General features: G+C 43.8%; 1 protein-coding gene across 9 annotated transcripts in view; it reads right to left on the bottom strand.

The window, feature by feature from the left end:
• ACACA (acetyl-CoA carboxylase alpha) overlaps window positions 1-12,263 on the bottom strand; it is a 237,340-nt gene that overhangs the window by 138,829 nt on the left and 86,248 nt on the right. For 6 of the 9 annotated variants that reach the window (XM_075904774.2, XM_089772238.1, XM_089772235.1 and 3 more), the window contains 3 exons: window positions 5,904-5,927; window positions 1,872-2,015; window positions 712-808 (listed from right to left, as the gene is read on the bottom strand). In XM_075904774.2, the coding sequence (XP_075760889.2) occupies window positions 712-808; window positions 1,872-2,015; window positions 5,904-5,927 (265 nt within the window). The remainder of the gene's footprint in view (window positions 1-711; window positions 809-1,871; window positions 2,016-5,903; window positions 5,928-12,263) is intronic. The other 3 variants (XM_089772236.1, XM_089772237.1, XM_089772239.1) reach the window with 1 other exon arrangement.

Below are 12,263 nucleotides of genomic sequence, written 5' to 3'. Positions count from 1 at the left end.
TCAGTGTGAAAGAACTGTGAAAGAACTATTTGCATGTGTATTTGCATGTATATGCAACCACACTTCAGTTGCGGCCCTCGGCATGTGCTGTGAGTATCATTGTGGCCCCTGGGGCTTCCGAAGTTGAGTAGTCCTGATCTAAGGAGAGTGCCTCTTGCATCACTATTATCAGCCAGCTATTCCCTCTGAATCTGGGGACTCCTTTCACCTTTCCTCCCCAAATGGAGTTGGCACGGGAAGCAGAACAGGAGATAAAGAACTAAATGCCACGGAGGGCATCCAGAATGGGCGTTAAACAGAGACTAATGAAGGTCTGACTACAAGAAAGGGTTCAAACGCTCTTGACAACCTTCCGACGCGTCTAGAAGGCCAGGTTCCACTGCCAAAGGACCACATTTTCAGTCACTCCACTGACTTTAAGGGAGTGATTATGGATTTACTTGGACATAACCACGATAAGAGTCTGGCCCCGTGGTTAGAATGGAATAAGGAAAAAGCCCATCCACTCAAGTGGCTTTGAAGTCCTTACAGCAGAAAAACAAACTAGATACAAAATACAAGAGGCTACTCCTCCTCCTCCCACTAACACAAATGAAAAAAATCCCACTGAAGCCAGCAAAAAGGTCTAGTCCAGAGTGTACAAAAACCTGGAAAAATGCACTTTCTATCTCTGCAACATGCAAAGAGTCTGGAAAGAAGGGAACACCGTACCTTATCTTCTTCATACAAGGAAGCGTGGCCAGCCTCAGGAAAGGTTGGGCTTTGGGGAGGAGAGTCACAGAAGCAACCCATCACTTCATCAAAGATTCTAAAACACAGCCAAGAAACACCAGCTGTAGGTAAACTACTCCCAACTCACCTGCTCCAAAAGTACACTCAGTCACCCTACCCGTACCATCTTCATGAAGCAGAGAGAGAGAAAAAAAAATCATTCCTCCTGTCTGCAGACTTCAGAGCTGATTAAATGGAAACACTGTCCAGTACAGAAGCTTTAAAATCAGGAGGTGGACTTAAACTTCTGTGAAAGCACGCAAGCAAGTTAGCTATATTGTTTAATATATAAGCTGCTGGTGTCCGTATCATCATTCTTGAGGTAACGGAGGAAAGCCTGCGATGAGAGCCTTGACAGCCCAATGCAATTGCCCCTCTCCCAGGGGTAATGCATCAGTATACTTCAAGAGATAGATACTGAATGCATTTAATCAAAAGATGTATCATCGCTTGTGCGGTTTACTCCAGTGTTCTGTTTCATTTCTCTTGACATTTCACTCATCACGACACAGCTGGCGTCTTTTGCTCTTGGCTCATAATCTGGGCTTTTTCTTTGTGTGTTTCATAGTGCATGGGGGCCAACACACCCTGAACAAACAGATATCATTGTGGTACAACACCCCCCAAAGACGAGACTATGACCCTTCCACCACCTGTCACCAGGAGCCTGCAGACATCTGGTTTCTTATGGCTGTTGGGGTGAGTACTATGGAAAATTCATAGGCTCTGCTTTGTGGGGCATTTCCAGATAGATGCACAAGTCCAGAAGGTTTAAGACCATCTATATGTGCATGTGCACAAACATACATCCAATGTTGGGGAGCAGGGCTTAATTTCAATAAGCAAAGTTTAAATGCTTATGTGAACCCTGACTCTGCCAAAATGCAAGATTCTGTGATTGGATGCAAACTGTTCTTTAGGGTGGAACCTCCAGCTAGTCCAGCCAGACAAGTAGGGGCGGGGCTCCCCCAACATTTGGCAATTTCAGAATTTCTATTAAGACTTGAAGTCGGGTACTAAAAAGACAAAAGGCTACGACTGATCACCTTTGACCTCTCTGATGAATGCATGCCCAGAACACCCAGTACCCATATCCTTACCTGACAAAGTCTTCAAATGTCCGGAAGGAGACCATTCCGCCCATCCGTTGGCACGGTGGGGTGAATGAGTTGTCCAGCAGCACATCACTCACACTTGCTACATGGACCATCCCGTAATGATTGAGGTTGGAGGAGAAGGACATTCTAAATGGCAATGCAAGCAGAGTATTATTAGGGGACTGGACGGGGAGAGAGGGGGAGACAAGGTCATTTTTTTGTATTTGTTTTGCAATTGTTTGAAGTGCTGAAATGTATCCAGTGTAACTAGGCTGCAGGTGAATTAACCCTTTCGCTATTGGGGTGGCAAACTTGTTCTGCTATCTTTACCAAGCTGTAAGTTCACCAAACTCACTGGAACAAGGCCGTACACCAGGTAGTCGGAGTAATAGAACTGCGTTCTACTTGGACATACTTGGAACAAAGCAGCAGTCAAGAAATACCATTATTCCCCTTTAAGAATTGCGCTTACAAGTGAAAGATGACTGTGCAATGCCAAAGCCATTTTTCTCCTGTACCTATGCTATGCACGTTACAGATGAAGCATTCACAGATAAACACAAGAATGATTCTAAGGTTATGGCATTTGAAAGGTTTAGTAAATCTTTACAAACAACATTAAAACATGTATTGAAATAGATTATTCTCTCTGTTAGACAATGCCATTGGACACTTGCTATATGTTTGGTCGGACTCCCAACCCCACCTCCTTTTCCAAAATGTTGTCAGTGAAGTTATAAAACACTTCCATCATCTTAGGCTCTCTCAAACTCCCAGAGAAGGTATGGTGGTATAGTGACTTCTCCAGAACGCTCTATTGGGACCCATGTTCTCTCACATGCTCACCACTTGCTTTCATATGCTAAACAGTGTCTTATTACAGTGCCTTCCACTTAATTCAATCAATGATTAATTTGGTCCTCTTTCTAATTTGACCAGTTCCTCAGAAAGAAAAACCTCTTTGCATTAAGTTCAATGCCACTTCTACCCTGTCGCTTTGATTGGTTTTGACTGCCTGAAAGTAGGAATGGCTGAATAATTCAAATTGCTGGCTATGGGATGCACCCATTTAAGACAAGAGGACAATGAAAGGGAAGGAAGAGCAAAGGTAAACAGAAGCTGCCTTGGTCAGACATTGCGATTGATATCATAAACCCCACTGTAGGATGAGATGCACCAGGGCGATGATATTGCTCATAACGAAGAGCCAATTTCTTATTTCAATCAGAGCCATCAGAACAAATTTGAATGAAATAAGGGGAAGACACTACATAGACTTCCATGTAGTGGGAGAGCAGGTCATCTTAATGGAACTATCAACATTATTATCCGCCCCGAGTCTGATCCTGTGCATACAAGGATTTGTCTACGGCTGTATTAGTCTACACTAGAGAAGGTGTAAATTTTCGTTCACACTAGCATGTCACACACTAGCTGGCCTGCGTGAACCCTGCTGGCACTCACATCAAGTTCCTTAATGAAACCTAACGTAGCCCTGTTTTAAACAGTCCGAGGAAGCTTTTCGCATGCCCCAGCAGGATCCACACGGGTTAGTCAGCATGCCACATGCTAGTTCATGTGAAACTTTACACTCCATTGGTGTTGGCTAAAGTACGATGTAGACAAACCCACAGAGTCAATGTCACATTTCCCATTGAATTCAATGGGAACAAACTGGGCCCTAAATACCATCCTATCAAAAGATATTGAATCTTTTCTCAAAACTTGTGACCTCAAACTGAGGGATGGCAGAAAAAGCCACTCACACCGAGACTATGTCTACACTGCAGGTATTTGTCGGCAGACAGCATGCTAAAGAAGCGCTCATTAGCATTTGTCGCACTGTCATTTGCATATTCTCTGCTGACACTTTTCGTGTAAGAAGTTTTTGCGCAAAAACAAGCAGCATAGTCGGGTCAGTTTTGCGCAAAAAAACCTTTCGCACAAGATCCCTTATGCCTCAAAAAAAGAGGTCTACGGGAGCTTGCGCAAAAGGGGTTTTTGGCGCAAAACAGACCCACCTACATTGCTTGGTCTTGCGAAAAAGCATCAGCAGAGAATATGCAAATGACAGCGTGACAAATGCTAAAGAGTGCTTCATTAGCATACTCTCTGCCAACAAATACCTGCAGTGTAGACATAGCCTGAGTGAAAGGAGTTCTATGAAAATTAATTAGGCATCCTCCCACTATCAACTGGGATCTGTTTTTCCTGTTCTGTAACGAATTTCTGGTAAATCTTTTTACACAAGCGTTTTGCTTATTCCGGGTGGTCTGTCGCAGACTAATCTGAATTCACAGAGGCTATGTCTAGACGACATGACATGCCTCTGTCGAAAAAGGGATGTAAATTAGGCAAATCAAAAGTGCAAATGAAGTGGAGATTTAAATATCCCGCGCTTCACTTGCATAAGTGTGTGTCAGCACTTTTTCAAAAAAAGGGTATTTCGAAAGTGAAAGCACCGTCTAGACGTGATTCTTTCGAAAAAAGTACTAGTACAGGATCTTTCGAAAAAAATTTTTCCAAAAGAACCGCATCTAGTTGGTGCTTTCACTTTCGAAATACCCTTTTTCGAAAAAGCGCTATGATGCAATTATACAAACGAAGCACGGAATATTTAAATCCCCGCTTCATTTGCACTTTCGATTTGCCTAATTTACATCCCTCTTTCAACAGAGGGATGTAGTCTAGACATACCCAGAGGGAGCAAGTTTTCAAAGCCACTCTGTCATATGCCCCACTACATCATACGGCATGGATCATACGTTAGCTCTAAAGAGACACCTTACTGCTGGATATCAACTGGTCACATCCATGACAAGGACAGTGTTTAATATCACTCTCTTTCATTCACCCAAATGTTCAGAAATATAACATCTCTGCTTTTATATTTGTGCCCCAGCAGGGACCCTAAACCAGCAAAACACTTAAGCACACACTTATGTTAAGCATGTGAATAACCCTACTGAAGTCAAGCACGTGCTTAATTTGTGTTGTTGGATCAGGTCTCAATTTTACAGCAGGAAGAAATAAAGAGCCCAAATACAGCAACATGCAGAATTCCTACACACAGGAGTACGCTCAAAATACCAAATGATAGATTCCCAATGCTAAATTCAAATTTTTAGGAGTTTTTCTTTTTTTTAAAAAGCACAAAGTCTAGCAAACACATCCAAGAACATGTTCTAAGTGCAACAATCAAAAGTTATATATTAAAACAGCTTCTGCTTTTGAAACAACTCTAGGATTTTGCACCTAATCTCAAATCAGGAATCAGAAAGCCTTCAATACCATTTTCCCCCGCTAAACACGCTGCTAAACCATAATAAATGGTAGGCATTTGAGCTCTGAAATAGCAACGTTTTCCAAGACACCTGTTTTCATGTACATTTCTTCCCTCTAATGTGAGAACATTAAAAAATGATAACTATGTTTGTATATTATTCAAAACCACTAACATTTTTGGATTGAGAAATGGGGGGAGGGCAAGTTAAATATCTAAAAATCAAACAAAAACATGCTGTCAGCTGATTAAGGAGTACCGTCATTGAGTGGATGAGGGGTTATAGATGTGCTGGAACCCATCAGCAAATTCTAAGTCTGAGACCACAGCAGCGCTGAATACGCTTCATCTTACCTACCAGGCTTTGGCTCTCCTAGAATTCAACATCTATGTCATTGTGATATCCTATCAGAGTGTCAGTGGCCACAATCCAAGGGAAGGAAAGTTTTCTGCTGGGATACTCGTTTTGTATGTTGCATCAGGAAAGCTGAGCCCATTAGCAAATTTAGTTTTCTAGCTTGCCACATGCAAAGCTATCTTTAAAAAGTTTTTTTGAAGCTGAAAACATGTTTAAAATAACAAAAAAGGGGGGAGGGGAGGGGAGAGGATAGATAGGGAATACAGTTATGGGTCAGAGAGTACCACAGAAGGGTAAGAATTACAAACAGAACATGCTAACATGTTAAATATTAGGCTATATGTTTTCTAGTCTACCTTTCTTTTCAAACCTTAGAAGAGGATGAGTACCATACCTGTTTAGCGTGGGGATGTTCCCTCTGTAATCAAACAACCACAGTTAGTTACAGATTGGTTAGTGAAAGCACTAATAAAAGAACTGTCATTCGAGCCGGTATCTAGACCAGCAACCACACATTTATATTCACTAGCCCGGAATTTGTTGCACAATCCAGAAAGAGCCAATGAGATTCTGTCTCAAAAAGAAGAGACTCACTATTTGACCTAGCTTGCAGCAAGCGGCTGCTGTTGAGAGGAGTGCACCAGAATGTATTTATCCACCGCAAGAAGCAAATAGCAACATCTCAAAGAGAAACACAGTGAATTTGCAAGGTACCTTGCATCTCTACAGCACAGTTCATCAGATTGCCTCATGGCACATTGCAGACAGAAAGCAGGTCTCAAGCCACAATGCAAGCACCCCCACGTGACATGAGTCAACTGAAGTAGAGACAACAAGCGACCAAGCCACACAGCAAGTCCACAGGAAGTCCAGAAAAGGAACCCAAGTCCTGATAGCCAAACCTTTACCTCTAATCAGCAGCCCATAAGCTGGTTCCCAAAAAAGTGCAAAAGGAAAAATGAATATAGGAGGAGAAGGGAATTGAAATATACACACAATAGCAAACTTTACTATTTAAGCTGGCTATGGGAATGAACAAGCACATCTTAGGAATTAAATTCTTCTATTATATTATGCCAAACTGATTGTTTGGATTTCCCACAACAAAAACAATAAGTAGAGCAGAAAAGGAATAAGGGGCATCTATTTCCTTGCAGTGACTAGAATGGCATAGGCCATGGTAGATACATGCATGAAAGCAGGGGATTGCATTCATGTATGTGGTCTGAGGTTCAAAATACTAGAGAAGATGTAATCCAAAAAAGCACATACACGGAAAGCACATTCCTCCCTTACAACAACAGATCAATGAATGAGAACAGACTAATACCAAGGCTTAGGAGACAATTGTAACAAGACTCTTCAAGCTCTAGGCGATCCAGCCTCAAAGTTCCCTCCTATTAATTGCTAGTAAGAACCCCATCAAACATTATTTTGAGATGTTTAGGAACCGCTACGTTTTTCTAGTCACAGTACCAGATCCAGTCCCTACATCTGGATCTCCTCAAGGATCTGTTTTGTCACTAGAGAGATGCACTCACTATGTAGTATCTAGTCATTGTAACAACCATTGAATGTGACTATAAATCAGTATCTGACCACGGTTTGGGCATGGGCATTTACTGGGCTTACATTAGGAAGACAGAGGGACCAGCACAAGTCAGCCCTTAGCTTTACTGTCAATGGTACACAGAGGTGCACTACTCATTTTCCTCTCCAGAAGTCAGTGCAGTGTGTTTAATTTTAAAAAAATTCTAAAAAGAACTGGATGTCCCCATACTTTATGCACATATTCCCTAAGGCTCCCTGGAAGGCGCCATATACTGTCAGGAAATGGACAAAGAAAGAGCTAGGTTTGAAATCAAAGCCAATTGTGTGCCCCCATCTCTCGCAGGGAGGTCTCTGCTGTCGGACTCTAGAATTGTTTAAGTTTCAGAGGGGTGGCCGTGTTAGTCTGTAACTTAAAAAAACTTCAACAATGAGTGGTCCTGTAGCACCTTACGGACTAACAAAAATATTATTTTTTAAGACTCTGAAGAAGTGGGTTGTGCCCACAAAAGCTCATGATACTATAACTAGATTTGTGGTCAGTCCTCCCAGCACGTGGCTGAAACAGAATCTCATTGAAGAGAACACAAGATCAGTAACATGAGACCTTAGAGCAAAGGACGATGGGGGGGGGGGTTAAGATATACATTATTTGCCGTGTATGCAAGCTATTGCCACACAGTGTGACGTTGTAATCACATGGTCAAATCCAAGTGCAACTGAATATATCGTAATCCAGACTGTCCTGTTTCTAGCTGTTTGGAGATTTGGGGGATGGATTTTGTTCAGTTTATACATAATTTAATACCATAAAGGACTTTTATACATCAGGAATTGAATTGTGCATTATTTACCACACATCAAGAGGTCAAGTTTTGGCCTTTTCAAAATAATCAGAAGAGTAACGAGTATTACGGTGGTAAGTAATCCACTCAGTGGGCTATGCTCTTGGGTTTTTAGACCGTACAGGAAGTTGAACTTTAGCCTCCAAAAACATCAGCGGCAATGCAAGGTGCTAATCCAACCTCGCTTTGCTCTTGTAACAAAGTAACAAAACACTCGAAGGCTAAAGAAATGCCCGGTTTGTAGCACAACTACTAAGTTGAGAGTAAATATTTCCAGGAAAGAGACAGCAAACTCCTTCACCTTAGCACCATCCTCTTGTACTTAACCCTCTTCTCCTAGTCTGGGGAGAGCATCTTTCTCAGCATGAATCCAAACACCTAATCAGGCAGCAGTTCACTGCCTGCTGCCCTGTTAAGCTTGCTGTTCCAATCTGAGTTTGCTTTTTGCCTCTCTTTTTACAAGAGTTCCCTTGTGAAAATGACAGCAATGCACGCCGAGAGCCACTGCTGTGACTGAGTGCCTGCATAGGGCAAAGCTTTCAAAATCAGGCAGCAAAGCACAATCAGCAGAGGTCAGCTGAGCAACACACTTGAAGTTCCTCACAGCAGTACTGCAGGTGAAAGAACAATTCCATGGGCTGTGACCGGAGGCCTTCCTTCTTTTCCACAGAAGGCTGCAAAACATGCCCTGAACCATCCGTGTTGACTGGAGTTTTCCTGTCCCTCCTGCTTTCCCCGGCCCTCCCCCACCATTTCAGCCATACTGAATCCATTACTGATGCCCAATTTGCATAAAAGTGTCATTGTTCCATTCAGTTTGCTGCCACTTCAATAGCCCCTGTTTTTGCTCGGCTGGAAGATTCCGTCCTTTCGGAAACAGACAAGCCAAGGGAGCTGCAGCACATTACGGCTGCCTGCTGTCTAATTAACATCAAACCCACAGCATGAAACTACAGGGATTTACAGGTGTCCTGGAATCATTTCCCCCTCTTCCCTCCTGATATCAGCTCATCTCCTGCTACAAGGAGGGGACCTCGGGCTACTTAATGATACACTGTGAGTTCTATACTCAGCTCTCCAGGCTTACACAGCTCAGGTTCCAAAGGAGCACAGTTGATTTTATACCCAGAGTCAAGTGATTGATGCAAGAGGTTGTTTCAATAACAACTTAAGCCTGCAGAAAAGCTCCCATTTTGCCAGACATTCAAGTCTTATGAGCAGGTCACCGTAACAGTGAGGGCTATTTTGTTTCTTGCCCAGGCTGCAAGCACAATCCACTGCTCCAGAAGAACACAGACACTAGCTTCTGAGTCTTCCATGAAAGGACCTACTGAGCACAGCAGTACAGGTCTTCAGCTACACCCACTAACTTTCACCTCGACAGCTAAGGAAGAGGCAGGCAAAAACATCTAGGTGACCCACCAAAACAAAGCAGAGCTAAGGAGAAACCATACAGCACTTCAAATCTCAGAAATTAGAAATCTCAGCAAAGAGGCCAGCCAACCTCGTCTAGGCACAGAGAGAGGGTTTTGACAAGCACACAGATACAAGCAGGTTCAGTGAGGGATGTACCTTGGGTGCCTTTGAAATGCAAAGACATCTAATGACTAAGGCTAAATTATGCTCTAGGAAGTCAGAACATAGCCCTGAAGAATGACTACAGAGCTACAGACATCTACGTAAATGTATTAAAGAGGTAACATATAGGCAAAGTCACATGCATAGATATAGGCCCTGCACAGATACAAAATTTGTATCTGCACTTGATCCATAGATATGGTCTGCCGATATCTGCCAATAGAAAGCAAATACCTGCAAGGCTCTAGATATAAAATTTGGATCCACATCCATCTACAATCTGCAAGCATGATCCATGGATATAAAGAGGATATCCACATATCTGAAGAGCTCTACATATATACCCAACACTTGTGCATACAACAGATACATCTAAGTGTGTCCTTACTGGTGCATGTATATTTATAGATGCTATATAGACATTGGATTTTACGTGCATACACATGACGAAAATCTCAAGTGACTCAAGGGATTGACAAATTAGTTGCTTAACAAAGGCCATCAAGTAATAAATGCAGAGCTGAAAGCTCTGTCTAACTGGTCATATTTTAGGACAGTCTCTAAAAACTATAGTCTGCTTAAGAAAGAGGGGAGCTTGTACTGGTTTAATTGCATAATGCAGAAAAGCGTGGCTATTCCCCCTACACTCATAACTTTCCCCCAGTGAAGTAGCAAAAGATTATTTGGATTACATAGCAACTCAATTCCTTAGCATCGCAAAGATCTGTACCTGTAGGGTGACCGTATTTCCCCATGTGGAATACGGGACACCAAGGGGGGGACCTGCTGGTGCTCAGGGCTACAGCCCTGCAGGGGGCCGGAGAGGAGCCAGCAACTCTCAGGGATCCATTGGCTGAAGCTCCAAGTGCCGGCAGCTCCCCGCCTACCCTGCCCTGCCGCAGGGATGAAGTTCATCCCCACCGCATGCAGAGTGGGGGGGGGGAGGGCACCGGTGCTGGGGGCTTCAGAGGATGAAGCACTGAGTGCTGGCCCTACCCTCTGCAGGGGAAATACAGGACCATGTGCCTGTTGGTTTTTGTTAAGTCAGAAGGCCTGGAGGAGACCTTAAATAAGGGACTGTCCTGGTAAAAACGGGATGGATGGTCACTCTATACACATGTGAAGCCTCTCCCCACGCCCCTACGCCCCCCACCCCTCCCCCCCACACTTCTCCAGGGAACAGGGCCAGAACCTTGAAGTGTCTTGCTTCATATGACCACACGTATGAGACATGGCCCATGGCGAAAGCAGGCCAACCCCACCCAGGGGAGCCACGAGGGAGAGTCCTCATTAACCCATTAAACCTGCTATCACCAGAATGGGAAACCAGGAACTCCTCCCCCACTAACATAGCAGCAGGGGGAGCAACAGAGAGCTGGGTTCGGCTCCACCCCAAAACGAAGAGGCGAGGCACTGCCTTCGGCCGCTGCAATGTAAAAGGACAGGCCTTAGCGAATAAAAGGTAAGTAACCAGGCTCCCGAGCTGGCTCCTCAGACTCAGGGATCTTACGCCTACAGCAGAAAGGATCTAGGAGGTGAGCTCAATGCTACTCAGCCCAGGATCCTGGGAGACACCAAGCATGAAGGACTGAGTTAGACATGAGGCTGTCATTTGCTACAGTCAAATCTTAGCAAGGGGCAGGCCTGGACCGCACCAGGGACGTGTGGACCCCACTTTGGATCTGGTGGGGGGGAGGGGGGAAATCACTCGCTCTTAAAAAGGAGGGGAAATTAAAAATCAGTTGGGATCCTCAAAATATCAGCGAGCAACTAAACCCTCCAGTTCCTTCCTAGTCACACTGCATGAAGGGACGAGGATGACCAAAGGAGCAGAATGGCCCCGGTAGGCTCTGAAAGCCGATTGCAATGGACAAAGTCCAATTTCACTGAAGTGTCACTGCTCCAGAGAAGACAGGGAAGGCTGGACACACGCAAGGGGGGAGTCTTTTTACTAGGAGAAAGAACTGCTCCAACCTGAGACAGGGCCAAAACTCACGTGAGAGGCACCATTTCTGTAAGCATGGGGACATAGCTTTGGAAACACAAGCGACGATTCTTTGCCTCTCCAACAGAACATCTAAGAATGGGCTTTTCAGCTCACTTGCCAATAGGGAAGAAATTGGCCTCCTAGTCAACGAGTAACCGATTTCCACGAGAGGCGGAGGATGTAAATGCAAATGAGGAAAGAAAGGATCTAAGAATTGGATTCATTTCTTTCCTAAATCTGTTCTTCCCTGATGACACGAAGCAGCAGCAGGCTTCACACATAAGAATTTGCTTGCAATACCCCACGGAGGAAGGTAATTATCCCCATATACCCTTCTTCCAGGTCAGATTACTGCCATGCACTTTACTTGGAGCCATTCAGCAGCTTCATTTAGTACAGAATACAATGGGCTGGTTACGTTGCCCTACTTGTCTGACTTCCACTGAGTTCCTTAGAAGGTATTGGATTGGATCTATAAAGCCCATTATAGTCTGGGTATTAAAAAGTTTCTCTCTCTGTGCTTTATCCTGGCAATGAAGATCAGCCCAGATTCCAAAGAAGACAGGGCTGTACATCGGGGCACAGGGTGTTTCATTATTTAACAAACAAATAATTCCCGAATCACTAGCATTCTCTTGCTGACAAGATAATTATGAGTGGATCAGATTTTTTTGTTGTTTAAACTTTAAGGCATAGTTGTGAGCAGTTCACTGTTAGCATTCCATAGCAAATATATAAAATCTGAGCTGGTTTACTTAGCTACGATTAGTCAGATGGGGCAGTGAGGTGGGATTCT

This window comes from Pelodiscus sinensis, chromosome 21 (assembly GCF_052426305.1).
Source record: "Pelodiscus sinensis isolate ZL-2025 chromosome 21, ASM5242630v1, whole genome shotgun sequence".
Lineage (NCBI taxonomy): Eukaryota > Metazoa > Chordata > Testudines > Trionychidae > Pelodiscus > Pelodiscus sinensis.
Note: the sequence above shows the minus strand (reverse complement) of the source record. Positions and strands in the feature narration are given on the sequence as shown.